Source organism: Glycine soja, chromosome 1 (genome assembly GCF_004193775.1).
Source record: "Glycine soja cultivar W05 chromosome 1, ASM419377v2, whole genome shotgun sequence".
NCBI lineage: Eukaryota > Viridiplantae > Streptophyta > Magnoliopsida > Fabales > Fabaceae > Glycine > Glycine soja.
Window position 1 is genome coordinate 46796212 of NC_041002.1, and position 17808 is coordinate 46814019.

The 17808-nt window shown below is 31.6% G+C and overlaps 1 protein-coding gene across 1 annotated transcript; it reads right to left on the minus strand.

The window, feature by feature from the left end:
- Positions 1 to 4642: 4642 nt before the first annotated feature.
- LOC114417162 (axial regulator YABBY 1-like) lies at positions 4643 to 7933 on the minus strand. The gene is made up of 7 exons (XM_028382273.1): positions 7553 to 7933; positions 7261 to 7413; positions 6944 to 7070; positions 5920 to 5968; positions 5346 to 5421; positions 5094 to 5168; positions 4643 to 4982 (listed from the first exon to the last, which is right to left on the minus strand). Exons 1-7 carry the CDS (start codon positions 7649 to 7651, stop codon positions 4914 to 4916), a joined length of 648 nt encoding a protein of 215 aa, XP_028238074.1. The 5' UTR covers positions 7652 to 7933; the 3' UTR covers positions 4643 to 4913.
- Positions 7934 to 17808: the final 9875 nt, after the last annotated feature.

Sequence of the window (17808 nt, forward strand, 5' to 3'; positions counted from 1 at the left end):
TGCTGAGCTGTAATAAAATCCAGGCTATATATTCCCTCTTTGTTCACCAATGATTAACCAATGAAAAAGAAGAAGCTTTTCATCAATACTATCTTTGTCTTGTGTCTCTTTATCCCATATATCCTTTTTCGTTTTAAATATCTTAAGGGAGAGCACACATGCATATACTACTTTATACTAACAAGTTATTTGTATTTTTTGTTAAAAAAATTGAGCATATCCAAAAGTATTTGAGAGTGTGGATTCTCTGATTGAGTGATTAATTTATCTAAAAATATCTTGACACTTTGAATTATATAGTCTTTTTTATTTATATCTAACTCGCTAGTATAGAATTTGTTCTCCATGAGTTCCATTCAAATCTAACTGGGTCGACATAATTTTGACTAGTTTAATCTTTAGCTTCAACAAGTATTTCAAGTTTATACTTCAGAGCTCACGTATCCTACTTCTATTTATTTCTTAAACTTGTATTTCTTTTTTAGAGCATTACATGTGATATATTTGACTTTTTTCTTATCCATTGTTGTTGTTTTGGGCCCTTCTCTTTTTGGGGTAGCGGAAAATCCATGTCATTTTATATATTTACTTGGGATAGTTAGAGTTTCTGATACAATTTTTATTTTATTCATATAGGTTACTGATGAATTATTTGATTAGGGAAAACTTATGCTTTATTATGTTGAGATTACTTCGGATGAACTTGCAAAGAATTTATACCCAAAAGAAATTAATTTTATAAGAAATTAAGCCCAACCGAGTCACGGTTTCATTGACAGGAGTAGGAAACACAAAAAAGAAAAGTTAGAACCGGACTCTTTATTGGCTACCCAGACAAGAAATGGAGATATAATTATATAAAGACCCAACTCATCATACTCGCAGAATAAGACATCGATTAGGCCATTGAACAGTTAAGGGCCATCCTGGGCCTACCACAATAAAAAAATAAAAAATTGCTATTTCCACTTCCCTAATTACTCTCCTTTATAATTCTTTTTTTCATAAAATAGCCTTGAAACTACACTTCCCTTTTCGTAATTCTTGTTGCCTCTTCAACAAATGATTTATACCATAGGGTAAATGTTCTCCGCCAAGTTCGACACCCCCTCCTTCAACCTGCTAGATAGATATTTGCTAAATGAAAAATAATTATTTCATCTTTGGGTTGGTTGAAAGCAATGCTCCTATTGTTGTTGCATCCAGAAAATATGTGAGATGGGAGGGGAGGTGATGGCGAGAGTAGCTCCAACTAGATCAAAGCAAAAAAATGGAAGTTTAGAAATCAGATTTGGTAAAATTAAGGATAATGTTCATACAAATGACGAGAATATTCGAGACTAAATGCAAGGAATTATGCACACATTCCATAATGATTATTTCTTTTTTTTTTGTCTTGCTATTTGCTATTTAGTTTCGTTTGTAGGTGGTGTAGTGACATAGTTTCAAGTCTTGCTCTCAACATTAATTACTTAACATATTTGCTTGGTGCGTGATATATTTAGTTATGCCATCCATTGTGGCTATTAGGCTTTGTGCAAAAATTTGTATCCAAGCCAATGGTGCAGGTGTTAACAGGGTCAGTGAAGCTTAGGTTTGTAGGGAAGAAGGGGTGTGGGACTTAGCACAGAACTTCCACTTTGTAGATGGTAGGGGTTAAAGCGGTCGGCTGGAGGCTGTAGTTAGAGGTTGACACGGCAGAAGATAGTGCATAGAAAGGGGAGTGCAAAATCATCTATAGAAGAGATCAAAAGAATTACAAAAAGGAAAGTGCAAATTCAGGATATTTTGGAGAAAAAAAAAATCATAAATTAAAGGGGAGCTATAATTAATAATAAGAAGAGTAAATAACAATTTCCAAAAATAAATTGGACCATTGTGAATGAAGCTGGCCCAAAAGTAAACCTAAGAAATCTAACAACCAATCCAAATTGTAGTAAACAAATTAGATTTAGATTAAAATAACTTAAAGGGTTATTTATGCTTTTGTTTCTAAATATTTTGCAAAATTCAGCTTTAGTCATACACAAGTTTTTTACCGTTTTTATTTCTATATTTTTTCTTTGTTACAATTTTAGCTTTTATTACCAAGTAGGAGCGTTAATCAAAACCATGATAGTCACTAATTTATCAAGTCATTGACTAGTCTAACATAATAATATATTACCTGTAATTTTTTTCAATAAATTATTAAACTTGGCTATTTATTATCACTTTAATCCTTAAAAATACATTAATGTTACCACTCAAGTCATCTGACATTTTGAATTTTAGATTAAAATAAGTGACAAATTACACTTTGAATAACCTTTTTAAATTTTAGTACTATTATTCATGGACCAAATTCTCTATTTATCCATCCCTGTGTGTCCGCACGAAAGGTAGCAGACAAACACTTGTTTTTGTCAACAACCCCAAGACAGCACCTGAAGTAACTAACTAAAGAGGGCAGAACTTTAAGCAACCATAATACATAGCCGGTAAAACATATTAACTCAAGCTAGTTCTGTACGTAGGTGCCACCTAGAGCAATAATGAACTAGGCACTCATAGACCTAGCACAACACTTAGCACATCAACTTTCAACTGACTCAAAAGCTTTTACAAGAATAAATGAAGAAAGTTCATTCAAATCGAATCTGTGAGATTTTTTTTTTTGATTGTACTACAGCATTTGGGTTACATTGCACAGCCTATGCCAGTGGGGAAGTGGGAACCATTGCAGTTATAATAAAACTTTTCAGTTCTTAACCCAAAGCCCATCCATTTGTTAGAGTTTGGTTTCTTTATCCCATATTATTTAGTTTGTAAAAATTTATGTCTTATTAATAATGTTATATATAAAGACATCTTGTAAATTTTAAAATGTGCAAGTAACAATTTTTTTTTTAATGTAACCGTAATCATAGGTATACTAACACCATCCAATCCTTTGTAAAATTAAGTATGTTAAGCTCTGACATGCATGAGGGCAAATTAGGAAAGTTATAAGGTTGATTTGTTGATTAGAATGAGAAGTTTAAAGGTTAATAGGAGGATAGGTGAAAAGTCAAGGGTTTAAATTTTTCACTAATCTTCTAACAAAAATTAATAACTAATATTGACTGATAAAAAAGAATGAGAACAAATAATATCCTTCTTCTATGCATCCCAGTCATATGCGACAGGATGTGGTGTTTTGAAGTTGGCTTCTAATCTTCCATTGCAAGAATGTTACGGGGGAGACTGAATCTCCACAGTATTCTTCATGCTGTGGAGGTAGGGTAATCTCATGGAAAGTAGGTGTGTGAAACATGATAAAGGAGTGTGTCAAGGTATTTGCACCAGAGTCAAAGTCTTGTGTTCAATTTAAAAAATAAATTAAGTCTGATTAAGGCAAAGTCCAATTGTCCAACACATTCACACGCCTTAATAGTAGCACGTATATAGATTCAAATTTTAGATTTCCACAAATTAACTATATAAACCTCTATGTTACAAATGAAGGTCCATAGTCGTATATACAATGGTCAAAATCAAACAAACCGCTAAAGTGCGTGCGTAATTGTCTTTTGCTCTAGCATATCACTTGGATTACCTTTTATATCATCACGTTATTGTGGAGGTACCTTATTAGCTAGGGAATAAGCCTATGTATAATTCTCTTATTCGTTCTAATGAAAGGATTAATATAAGTAGGAATAACCGAACAATGATACAAATCTCCCTTCGTTTCTCCACGTTAGGAAGATTTGAACCTAACTTCTTTTTCTGCCTTGTTTTTTTAATTTACGAAGCATATATATACTTACGACAATTTAACATGAAAATTGAATCTCATTCATTCGTCTCGTAACCAAAAAGTGACTTAGATAATAAACAACTATGGCAAAGACAGAAAATAAGCTTTAAGACCATGTCAAATTAATATCTAACTACTCTTTTACATTGATTAATTTACTGAAAATTGTGATAGTTGGATTAAACAAAAAGAAGCTTGTATAAAAATTAAAATAGAATAAGTTAGATCAAAAGTATAAAAGCATTTTTTTTAACTAAGTATAAAATCAATTAGTACTTTGAAAATTAAAAATAAAGATAGCACTTGGTATGAGTATTTTTCTGTTTTTATTTTCAAAGAAAAAAAATAAAAGTGAAATTACATTTGTTTAAAATTTTAAGAATAATATTTTATCTGAAAATATTTTAAAAAACAGACCCAAAACTAAAACCAACAAATCAACGGTCTTTTCAAAAAAAGTAAAAACGGGATGATACTTTAGAATATTTTCTTCTTTATACATATTTTATAAATCTTAAAAATTTTAAAATAAAAATTATTTTCAAAGAATAAGCATTCAAACAAAAAAAAGTAAAAACGGGATGATACTTTAGAATATTTTCTTCTTTATACATATTTTATAAATCTTAAAAATTTTAAAATAAAAATTATTTTCAAAGAATAAGCATTCAAACAAACGCCACCAACATTATTCTGTCTTCTTTAGAAAACTATATTTGATTTCACGATGGAGATAAATGGTTTTATTAACAACTAACAGGAAACTCATTAACGAGACCTATTAGACTAAAGAACTCGCTTATCAAAAAAATAAATTAGAATAAAGAAAACTTCAAATTAAATATTGTAACTTGAGCTTTCTACATTCCGAAACCATTCATTCATTCATTCCGGGACCAGTTCAAAAGAAAATAAGCCATCTTCATTTTCAGAAGAACTAATCTAGCTTCGTCAGAACTCCCTTCCACCATTGATTTTAAACATATACTAACAACTTTTAACACTAACAAGTACTAATACAAGTGCACAACATTAATATGCATAAGACAAAGTCCTAGTACACAATTACTTAATATTAGAGACATGCATGGGTAACAACACTCATCAAAGCCCTACAATATTAAAAACACCTCTAGTAGGGAGAGACGCCTACATTAGCCGGTGCGAAAAACCCATCTTTCATAAGCACGTCCTCTGCTTCCTACACTCACAGAAAATTTTGAGATTAGAAACCCTAGAAATAAGAGTCCTCTTTTGCATTAATGTGCTGCCAAAGGAAAAGGAGGTAACAGCAGCTAGGGTTCCCAATTACCTGACGAACATTAGCTTTCTTCACGGGTTGATTATCAGGCATAAGTCCGAAATGAATGTGTGGAAAATGGGCCCACTGAAAGAAAAATATGGACCCCACAAATGAGAAAAAATAAAGTATTTTAACCAACTAGGTTAAATATATACGGGATTAAATTATAAAAAAAAACTTTTCAATTAGTAAAAATTGAAAATAAACTGAAAATGGGAAAGTCCCTAAAAGAGTAAGATTTAGAATATCCTTGGATCTCACATTCTTTGCAGCTGCACTAAAGGCCTCTCTGTGGCTTATATCAGGATTCCCAGCTTTGATACGTTGGATCTCATCCCTAAGAATTAAATGATGTGAAAGTCATGCAGATGCCATCAAAATATAATTAAAAATGTGAAATTAAATAGTTTCTCATTAAGAGAATAATACTACTATTACACACTTGATAAAGGATTTGAGTTACTAATTAGCTTATTTTAGTGTGTTTCCAAATTTACCATCCATGAAAAATTAGTTTTATTTTATTCTCATATCTTTTAATATTTAAGATTATTGCATATAAATTAAGAAACATTTAATATAAACTAAATTGGTATACTTAATCAGACTAAAATATCCTCATTTAATAGTTTGATATTTACTAATTATACCCTTAGTAATTGATATTAAATAAGTATATATTTAAAGAAAAAATATTAATTAGAATTTAAAATTCTAAAACATTAATTATTTAAAAAAAATTAGAAAGTTAAAACATAAAAAGGTGAGGAGGTAGTACTAGTAATTGCTAACTGTAATTGATAGCATAACATGAAATCAATGTTACTAAACTTACTTGATGAAGCGGTTGTAAGCAGATGGAACTCGCTGTCTCTTCTCTGGAGCTGGACATGCAACACACGGACATTGCACAGGGAAACAGACAGGCACATTAAATAACTTCGCGGACCTTTTTCCTAATTCACTCTCTCCCTTTCTCTCTCCCTCTCTCTCTCTATATTCTATCATTACCTCATCATTATCTTTAACAATCACTCTCCCAATGGATTCAGCGCTATATTTTCGGGGGGGAAATTCTGTCTCACTCAATGTATGCATGTAAGGAGACATGCATAAACGCAAAGAGAAAGAAAATGATTTAACATGTTTTAGATTTAATTTCTTTTTTCTCCCTTAAGTATACAAAAAATTATGAATCTTATTTTACATCCCTTCCCTTTTGAAATTTCATTGTGGTAATTGGGAATATCAAAGAATATGGAAAAGGGTTGTTGCTTCAATTTGAAAATATAATGGAAGCTTAATGTTTAATTTTTAATCAATTTGAAGAACTAAAGCTGGATATCTGGTAACACTCTACAGTCTACATTAATAATACAGGAAAGGTGGAAAAAGCAATGCATGAGATAAATGTGCTAAGGATTGTTCACTCTTTGCCACTTGCAGTATACCAAGAAACCTTGGCCACTGTTTCAGATTGACAAGTGAGTTTTGATAGGGATAGAATCTTTTCTTTTGTTTTGTTTTTGCTTTTCTTCCTTTATTTGTTAAGTGACACTCCACTATCAGCTTAAAAGAAGAGTGAAATGGACTGAATGGTATCAGAAGAGTTTCCCTTTTCTTTTCCTCTAGCTTTTCTTTGGTGGTATCAGAAGGATCTCTGATCACCACCCCCAAGAAGTAGAAAAAGGATAGTCGAGAAAAAGAAATGAAAAACAAACATGAAAATCAGGTGGAGGTTTGATTTTTTAGGTTTTTATGCAAAGAAGAAAAAAAAGTAGAAGAAAAATGCATTATATGAAATATATTGCGGCTTATTCAACAGTGATTAGGTTAAGAAAATTAGAGAAAATTCTCACGTCTATTAGCTGATGGAGGCTTAGGGGTTTCTTCAGGTCCCCCTCTCATGGTGCTCATGACCAAATCATTAGGGTTCGGCAGTTGATTCATCATCATGTTTGTTGAAGGTGCATTACGAATCTCCTCCTGAAACATTAATCCCAATATACTCATACAATTGATCATTACTATTTTCTTTTCATTTCTTCTCCAACAAAAGAGAGTATAACTAGGCCAAAAAAGAACCTAACACAAAAGGGTATATAATATGCTAATCAAAAGCCCTAGCTATGATTAGTATTATACACACACACACACACATTATATAAAAATATACCAGAAGATTTTGAGGAGTGAAGAAGCTGTGGCCAAGGTGAAGCTGATTGGCACTAGGGAGAAGCAGTCCACGCATATTGACTGAGAGAAGATTGGTGCAATGACCACATCTCACAGTGACAGTCTTGAACAAGCTGGTGCAAGGAACACTCACCTAAATGTTCGAAATTAAAACAAGAAGAAGAAGAAGAAGAAGTAAAAACATGATACTAATTAAGAGATAAAGTAAATAAGTTTAAGACTTAAAGAGTGATTGCAATATTATAAGAGAGAAGGGTGATGGATGATAATACCGCGAGGACAGTGTCACAGAAGTTGCAATGGACATAGCAGAGCTGGTCGGAGGGAGAGAGGTGTTGGTCCGGTGAAAAGGAAGTGGATGAGGAGGACATGTTGTTCCTCTTTTTGTTGATTTCCTTTTTTCTTTTCTTTTCTTTTCTTTTCTTTCTGATGATTTGATTTGATTTGATTGATGGGATTGACTGATCAGTCGCGGTTTTGGTGATGGACAGATAAAACTTCCTATGGATCTGATCCTCTTGATTGTTGAGTTACTGTTAAGGGAGAGGAGAGAGCAAACAAAACATAGAAAGAAAGGGAAAAGAGAGACAGGGTGAAGAGATATGCCACTTAAGTATTAGAGGATCGAATACACCTAGAAAGTCCTTTCGTTCTCTCTCCATTTTCATCTCTTATATATATAACATCTCTACTCTCTAGCTAGCCACATATTTTTTTTGTACCAGTGTGTTATTAGCTACCTAGTCATTTGTCTTACAATGATTTACTATTAAATTTTACAGTTTTTGCATGTTTTCTGTTTATTTAAGATATTTAATTTTCACATTGAGAGATAAAAATTTGTTATATTTTGTGTTCTTCTGATTAAAAATAGTTTTTTTTACCCATTAAAAATTGAACTCGAGTATTAAAATTTTTATAATATCTCATGCACATCCCTCAACTAGCTGAAATATATTTCATCTTAATTTTATTAAAAGTATAGTTTTAAGTTACAGCCTAGGAAAATAATTTGTAATTGGTCCACCAGTTATCACTATAAATGTTATTGCATAGCAATAAAATAGAGTTTAATTTCCATACATCTTTGGCTAAGTCAATGAAAATTTCATACGAAAAAATATTTTATTAATAATTTGTAATATTTACCTTAAACATTACCTTGAATTAATAATTACAAAACCAAAAAGTATTATGATATTTACAATTAGATGAAAATATAAGAAATATTTATTCATATTCTAAATAAAGTGTGTGTTTGGTTATAAGCACACCTATTTGAATATTTTTTCCACGTCAAAGTGTATAAAAATTCATATCAACTACTCCAAAGCTAGTAATAATAGCCTCATTATGATGAGCATCCTCTTTCCTTAAGATGCATTCAAACACACATTGAAATAAAAAATCTTGCCAAGGTCTAAGAAATTAATTGCTTACATACAAAACTTTATAACTGCATAAACATGAGTGATTGCTAAATGTAATCAATGCAAGTGATGGAATTTGACTCCAAAGTCCATTTCCATGAACTAGCAAGGATACAAATAATTAAAGATACTAAAAACACATATTTGGAGAAAATGTGTAGTAAATAAAATCACAACTAAAAAAGAGAAAAGAAGTAAATGAATGGTTGGCATTCCCAATGGATGTGTGTGTGTATGTGTGAGAGAGAGAAAGCAGAGGCGGCAGAGGTGGGGGAACGGAGAGCGAAAGGGACGTGTGCATGGGAGTGATTAGCTTTGCCTCATTCACCTGTTGTTTTCAAAGTTAAGAAGGTTTACAGTGTGTCCTCGGTTTTCTACAATTCCATTTCTTCGTGATGACATTCATTTTTTATTTTTATTTTATCATTCATTCATGTCTATCAAATCAAATCAAATCTTTGTTCCTTGTAAAACTACTCTCTGCGTGCGTTGGTTTTAATAAAAAATGTTGCAAAAGAATGAATGAATGAAGAAGCCCTAGATAGATGCCAAGGCGGGCCAGTACTGCAATCAAGATGTTATGTTAAGAGCCATCTTGTTTTCTTGAGACTCTTTCAGAGTTCAATGCCCTTGTGACCCACCTCATCACTTCTGCCATTAATTTCTCCTTTTCTTCGTTTCAATCAATGAAAAATCGTGCATACAGTAGTACCTCATCATCTTTATTTCGAAACACTACTGTTCATTTGTGATTCCCTTGTGTTCTTTTTTAACATGGATCCAAGCATGCATTTTTCTTATATAGCTTGGTCTGTAAGATCATAACGTGCTAATTCCTTTTAAAATTCCACGTTTTGGTTTTAAAATAAAGTGCATATTATACATTATATCTAAATAATATCTTATAAAAGTATACAAACAACAAATTGAAATAATGTGTAGTTCATTTTGGTAATGATTTTTATTAGAATATGATTGAAGAGAAAGAGACAAGATAGAATTTGAATCCTTCAAAAGTATACTCTTTTCTTTTGGATTCATGTTTTGAACTCATTGCTACCCGTATAGGCTTTTATAAGAGTTTGACTATCTTTGTACTTTAACTAATAATATATTTCAATCACGAAAAGAAAAAAAGAAAATGACTTGTAAAGAGAGACAAATGTAAGTATAACAAATATTATGATATAAATAGGGAGATATAAAGAAAAATAATTAGTAAATGTTAGATGTTAATGAGATATTTGAAATGATTAAGTGGTCATGTATAACTACCTAAACGTTTATTTTTCAAAACCTCTCTCTAGGAACATATGAAATTGAGTATAAAATTGAAAGCTAAATATATAATTTGGCCTATTGATTTTAATGTTTACATACACAAACTCTAAAATTAGAATCAAATAATTTCATGAAAAGATTTCGTTAAATTATAAAAATACTAATTTAAAATCTTTTAATCCTTAATAAACCCTCCAAAAATAGTCAATTTCACGAGTAAAGATTAAATTATGCTCAACAAAAATAATTTATATATATATAATCTTGAATTTTAATTGTAATATAATATAATATTTTACACAGCTCAGGCATAGAATTACGTATCAACTCTAATTTTAATAGCATTAAAGTTAAAAAAATTAACTGTATAATTTTAATAGCATAGTTTTGTTTAGGTTAGCAAAAATTCACTATACAAGAATAAGAGATATCCCAACTCATACGCAACAAACCAACCAATTTAAAACAAGCCAAGATTTGCACCCCAGTTAACAACATATTCTCAAACAATCCAAAGGGTTTACATACTATTTTATATAAAAAAAGATACAATAATGACAACCATATATTCTATCAGAAAACAAAGTTTTTCTTATCAGCCAATGAAGAGTTTTTTTTTATCAGAAAACAAAGTTTAAAGCCAGATTTTAATCAGGACCACCAAAGATATATGTGAGTGTGAATGAGTGGGTTTGAGACATGGATACTAAATATATACATCTCTTTCAACCGGAATTAACTTTGGTGCGCCACGATATGAGCCACTAACCCTTTTCACTAGATGACCCCTTAATCATTTTACTGCCTTTTATTCCAAAATGAAGCGAGGATTCCTAACATGATGATTGAAGGAAAAACTTTAAAGATTTGGTCAAATAAAATAGGATAGGGTTTCACATTTGATAAATCCGAGTTTTACCTTTCTCTAAGTAAATGTAAGTTATTAATTCATAAACATCTTTTTTTTTTTTTGACAGGTTCATGTCTGGATTGGAACAGTATCCCTTTTTCCTTAAATTTTTGTTTTCCAAAAAATTCATAGGATGGGGAAAAGAACAATGTAATTGGATTGAAAAATCTAGTATATTCAATTATTAGAATGAGGTACTTGGTTACTATATCTATCCAATAGTTCATGGGGGGTCATCTGGTGACGACGTTACCATTCAAATGCACTCTCTAGTACTGGTTGATTTGAGGGTCATTTGCCTCAGCTAAAATCCAAGGTACAAAAATGGTGTGTATTTTTTTTTTTAATAGATGAAAGATGGTCCGTATGTTAAATGTTTTTTGTCTTACAATGGCATACTAGAGGACCCCACCTATCGACACAGTGACCAAGCGGTTCATCTTAATTATGGTTGATTTTTTGTTTTATCTTTTATTTTTTCCATGACTTCTTATATATAGTGTATTTCACACCCATTTTATTAATGGGAAATAGAAATATCACTGTGATTTTGGTCTTGGAGTATTAGATTAATCCAAGAACTATTTTCACTAAATAGCATAATACTAGGATCCTAGCTAACCCAAGTAAATGAATAGAACTTAGGTGGTATTCTTTCTTGTGTTATTCTTTAATCAAAGTTGTTTCACTGTTGACTTGATCTTTAATATGTGATATACTATAATAAAATTTTAATTTTTATTAAAAGAAACAATGTCACAAACACTTCAAGCACTTCTATATATAGAACATGGCTTACAATATTCATCATGCATGTCACTTGAAGCGGTTGTGTAGTATTGAAATTATGGCATTGACTGCTATGGCATTGCCAGTAGCCACGCCATTTCAGAGAGATTCAAAATCACATAAAAGCATTGAAACATAATGATTTTCATCAGCGAGAATTGAACTATATTTCGTCTGTAACAGATTATAAATACTACAAATAAAATTTATATACTGAAAGGAACAAAGCCGTTACACTATTGTCTCCGTTAATCGTTAGTAAAGATTTTATATGACAAATTAATCTATTATCTATTATTATAAACATTAGAGACTATATTAACAGTATAATGTATTATTTTGGTAATAAGGTTTTCCTTACTTTCATATTATAAATACCCATATTGGCAACTACTGCAAGGATAACTTAGAACAATAGTATAATATTTTACACTATTTGTAAAAAGAATAACCAACTAAGAAAACGAAGAGAAAATGAAAATTAAATGTCTGCCTTGAACCGAAACACACATTAGCTTGTATCGCAATCACCGATTAAAAGTTATGTAGACCTCATGCTCTAACTTAAAAGTATGTATTTATTCAATTTGGTAGCATAGTCAACGGAATAAAATTATGATTTAATTTATGGAATCAATTATATTTTATAAATGAAACCATTCCTACATTTTTTCACCAATTACCTCGCAATATTATAATTTTAGGATCAGGATCTCACGGATGAATCTTAGATACTATAAATCAAAGCATATAAATATAAAGAATAAAACTAAGTCATGTTACTAGAAATGTTAATAACCTTAATTAAGAGTATTTGTTATTTCTTTTTCTTGTATCAAACAAAACATAATAATAGTGAGAATATAACAAGAGACACTCTAAACCCTAAAGTTCACAGCAAGCTTTACATCTTGTAAGTTGTTACATTGTTGGCAAGCATACTAATCGCTGTAGTATTTTAAATATTAAGTACAAAGATTGTCTCCACAAGAGCTTATTTGTACTAGGATATTCATATAAATTCCACAATTAGGCAAAGATAATAATGATTTTGTGAAAATAGTGTAAGGCCTAAAAACAAACTATCAAAATTAACAACTAAAATAAAATAAAGTTCTTAGAGGCAATTTATCGAACAATTTGTGGGCAAAACTAAGTTTACTGCAGATATAAAAGAGATGTTGGGTGTTTCGCATCCTAAACTAACCCTTGACGTAAGACTAATGGTATTTCACAATTCAATGTTATGTTAAGTGTCACTCTAATCCACTATTATACTGTAACCAAGATTTCTCATGTGAGAGGGCTAAAATTACTTAACTCAACTCTTAATCTCATAGTAAGCTAAGCTAACTTATTTGGATCAAAACAAAGGTTAAAAATAAAGATAACAAACATCATTAATTATATCCCTAAACATGAGTTCATTATAAGCTTTTTTCAGTTCTTAGTATTAAAAGCATTTTTCAATGTTGTTAACACTATATAAACATGCATATAGGTGATTAAGCCATAAACAAGACAATAATAACGGAAAGAAAGCAATAACACTAAAATAACATTGAATAGATAATGAGAATAATTACATCAAAGAGTGTTTAGTGTACCAAGTCCCCAACAATGGATAAATTAGTCTTTCATTGACATGAGAGGCATCAACAAAGTGAACATACAAGAAAAGGGGAAGAACTAAGGTAGAAGATGAAGAACAGTGAGAGAATGAAGTCACAACCGCTACACCAAGCCCCCTTGGTCAATCCCCCTTTGTCCCTAATGATAAATGTCTTAAATAAGGTGAGAATCGTTGCTTTATTGTTTTTGCATAAAAGCACAATTGCTCGCTGGACGAGTTCTTCTTAAATTCCAAAACTTCTTCATGCATAATAGTTTGCTCGTTAGGCTAGCAATGCTCATTGAGCGGGCTACAATTTAATTCAATTCTTCCTTTGGAAGCAAGGTTTGCTTGCTGAACGAGCAATCTTCAAATTTAAAACTTCAAATTCTCTTCCAGGTGCACTAAGACTCTGTAAAAACACAAAAAAAAAACTAATAAAATTTCCTAGAATTAACTAGATGAAATAAAACCCTAAAAGAGAGTAAATCCTAATCAATTAGGATCAAAGTAAGTAATAAATGAGAAGAAAAAGAGATAATTGTTGTGAAATTTAAGTGCAAAATTAAGAATGCACAACAATTATCATAAGCTTACCTTAAAAATTGAAGAGGACGAGAAAGAGGAATCTCTAACAATTGTAATATGAATAAAGGAAGGGGAATCCATATATTACCTATTTTAAGCCATATTCATCATCATTTACAAACTATTCATCAATAGAAAAATAAGAAGATTGTTCAAAAATAACCTCCACGAAATATTTGTCCCATGAATATGATAGGGAAAGTAACATCACAAGGAGTAATTGTATTTCTTCAGTCAGAAATTGACCATTTCTATACTACCTTTATGCATCTCTCTCCAGTCAGCAACTAACTAGCCTTTCTTATAATGGAAGATAACTTTGTAACCCCATCTGGAGCTATTACAATCATAAGGCATCGTTGTATAGGACCCATAATAATGATTACTAGGAGTAAAAGACCTTAGTGAACGTTACAGAGCAGGAGGGGGGTGACGTGAATAAGAACTCTAACATAGATCTAAGACGACAAATTACAATTGTCTCAATTAATGTTTGTGGGCTAGGACTTCTAAATCCTAAGTACGATCTAGTTAGGTGAATAGTACCCAAGATCTAGATCTCGAAATGGATGAACAACATTGGACCTTTGGCAAAGATAAAGAAACAAGTATATAATTAAATTGGAATTTGATTTGCATTAATTGGTCTATATACATATGCCTTTAAGAATCAAAAGAGTCTAACTTAATTGATTGAATAATATGCACAACTAGAGAAAATAGGGTTTTAACATTGGTTATTAAATACTTTCAACATCGGTTATTAACTTATGTTGAAACTATTGATGTTGAAAGTAATAATGTTGACATCGAATTTTCAAAACCGATATTAACATAAAAATAACAACATCAATTTTTTAAAAAATCGATGTTGTATGGTAAGAAATAACAAAAATGAAACTGAAATTTGTATAAATCAACGTTGATTTTTACCAAAACCGATGGTAATGTATACATACAACATCGATTTTTAGGAAAAACCGATATTGTACTCCCCAACATCGGTATTTACTAAAAATTGATGTTATGATTTGGTAATCAACATTGGTTTTTACTAAAAATCGATGTTGTGTTATGTCAACCAACATCAGTTTTTTAAAAATCGATGTTGTGAGTCCAACTTAACATCGGTTTTTGAAATAACGGATGTTGTTTATTGGATTTTTTTAATATGTTGTTTGGTTTTTTAATTATCCCAAATTAACCTACAAATTTGAAATCAGCACCACACCAGATAGTTTTCAGTCTATTTTCAGACAATTTTTAGTAGAAATTCCATAAAAATTTAATATTTACTATGAATTAAAATAATATTTAATGTGCTTACATGAAATAAATTGTAAAAAATGTAAATTAACTAAACTACAATTCTAAAATGGCTTAAACACTAATTGTTTCATTTTTAACTTTCAAATAGTATGTTGCTCACTCGATACGAAGCGCCTTCATTCTCACTAGTTCCAATGGTCTAACATCATTGAAATATTGCATGATATAATATAACATAAGTTAATAACATGCAATAGCAATTATAAAAAAATGAAATACATTTGAATTAAACAATTACCATTTCCCAATTATTCTTGAAACTTCCTAAGATTATAATTGGCATCCAGTGCATGATGCAGTACCTGCACTCATTGCTTCCTTTTTGTCTATTACACTAAATACATTATGAAATTTAGATATTCAATGTTAAGTACAAATTAGTGTACACATTAATAAAATATAATTAGAAGCATTGTTTAAATGTCTTACTTTAGCAACAATCCATCTAACAGCAGGCTTGGATTTAGTGTGTGGACTATTGTCAAATCCTTTCAAAGCATTATTGAATACAAGCATGCATGTGTGTTGTACAGTTAAAATATTGATGTTTTCGACTAATGGTAATGTAAATGTATTGGAAAATATAACTGACCTATTAATAATTCCTTTTAGGTAGTTATCTGGCCTATAGTGCAAGGAACAAAACCAGATGACAACATTTTCCTTAGGCAAAATGACGACCATTTGTCAATGTGCACTGCAATGGAAAACAATAAGTTATTATACTGCATAGATTATTTAAATTCATTAGTTCAGTTTAACTTACCCATTCAAGTAGGCTCTTAGGTGCACATCCCTCTTTGAATTTTACATCCAATTCTTAATGTAATTTTCTGATTCAAATTATGATTGCCCAAATCTCTGTATGGATTGTGGCTTGAGGAATCCATAGACATCGGCATTCCCCACTCGCATACTTGTCTTAGTCATATGCATATTGTTGTTAAAATAATGTAAATTAATATTGTATGAATTTAAAACAATAAGTTGGCTAATAAACAATAATGTAAAGTGACTTACAGAATCCACAATTGTATAATAAAGATGTTGAGACATTGACCACCGTGTGCTATTTCAGACAAATCTTCATGCTTTATGTACAAGAGGAAGTTGTCATTATGCACCCCAAACACGATAGCATCTCACATAACCTACAACGACTTTAGAAAAAGTTGTGGGATGGTCAATGTCATCAGATATAGGGGATCATAGACATTATGATCTGGCTTATCTACAGGTTTCACTGGTCCCACAGCTCCATGTTTATCCAACACACTTAATTAACATAATTTAATCACAGTGAACACTTTAATTGGAAAAAATCATTTAATGACAATGAAATATCTATTCTAAGAAACACTTGACAAGATGTGTCAGCCAAGCAACAAAGGTGTTAAGTGTCTATCCCACTAACTGAACCTCTTGAGTAGGTACAGGAATACGAGCATCTGCATCTTGAATTTGCCCAAAGGGATGTTGTGAACGATGGTTGACCCCTTATAAAGTCTTCTAATGGCAACTAGATGGGGAGGATTTTCCTTAGTGTACAATCCACATTTCTCTTACTCACCCGTGTCTGGGTCGTTGCCTGAGGGATCAACATAACTCTCCTTTGTGCTAGCACGAGCAGCTGAAGGACCAACCTTCAGCTTAGGAGGCAGTGCGAGTCCCTGTTATTGCATGTGCAATTGAAACTGGGACTGCATCTGGCTGAAGGACAACATAAATTGTCGAGCACTTTTTTGTGATCAACTTCTCCAGCTGGTCCCTAATTTTTTGCGTTAGCTGCTCCAAGTCTTCGGAAGCCATGGATGAAGACGTGAGGGAGGTCCTTGGAGCCAGTCCAAAGTATTGTTTGATTGTGACACCGATTCCAGCAACATAAACACGACCAGGGTGTTCTGGTTGCCTAATGGCCGCAGTCAGTACATCCTGGCGTCCACGGGCAACAAAGCATCCCTGTGAGGCCTGATCCTCCAAGGTATCCTATAAAAAACATATTTATTGGTTTACTCAATCAAACAATAAATATAAATAACAACAACTGACAAGTGTAAGTTACTTACAATCTTGTCACCAATTTCCTTTGTTGCCTCAGACGTCATTTGACCTGATTTCTTGGTCTGGGCCATCCTCTATTTCACGTGTCGTCTGATGGGAGATGGAGGATCAATTACGATGTCAGTGATTCTAGATTGAGTTGCTTCCTTTAGTTGTTTCTTTTTCTTCTCCTCCATCAACTTTTTCTAGATATTCATAACCCCCACGAGACAACACGTGAGGGATAATGTTTTGTTTCTAAATGGCCTGGCTTGTGCCTTCTTTTGCACATCCTTTAAAAATTATACATCATCCAATATTATTATGTTTGACAATAATATGTAAATTTAAAGTTTAAAACAATCAAAATCACAAACATACCTCCCAAGAAGGGTCTCTACGACTCTAACAAAATTAGGTCCACTTCTCCTTGCTAATGTCGTACTTTTCACATACACTGTCATCGACACCGTCCTTGTCGGCTGCAAGTACACATTTCAACATCAAATCATACATAAACTGTCTCCACCACTCGCCCACGGTCTGAAG

Bases quoted from the DNA above. Each gene is read 5' to 3' on its own strand.
- LOC114417162 (XM_028382273.1), bottom strand. From the start codon at position 7,651: ATGTCCTCCTCATCCACTTCCTTTTCACCGGACCAACACCTCTCTCCC. The intron at 5,969-6,943 runs GTGAGAATTTTC...TTGCATGTCCAG, and splicing joins GCCTCCATCAGCTAATAGAC to CTCCAGAGAAGAGACAGCGA. The intron at 5,422-5,919 runs GTAAGTTTAGTA...TTTAATTCTTAG, and splicing joins GCTTACAACCGCTTCATCAA to GGATGAGATCCAACGTATCA.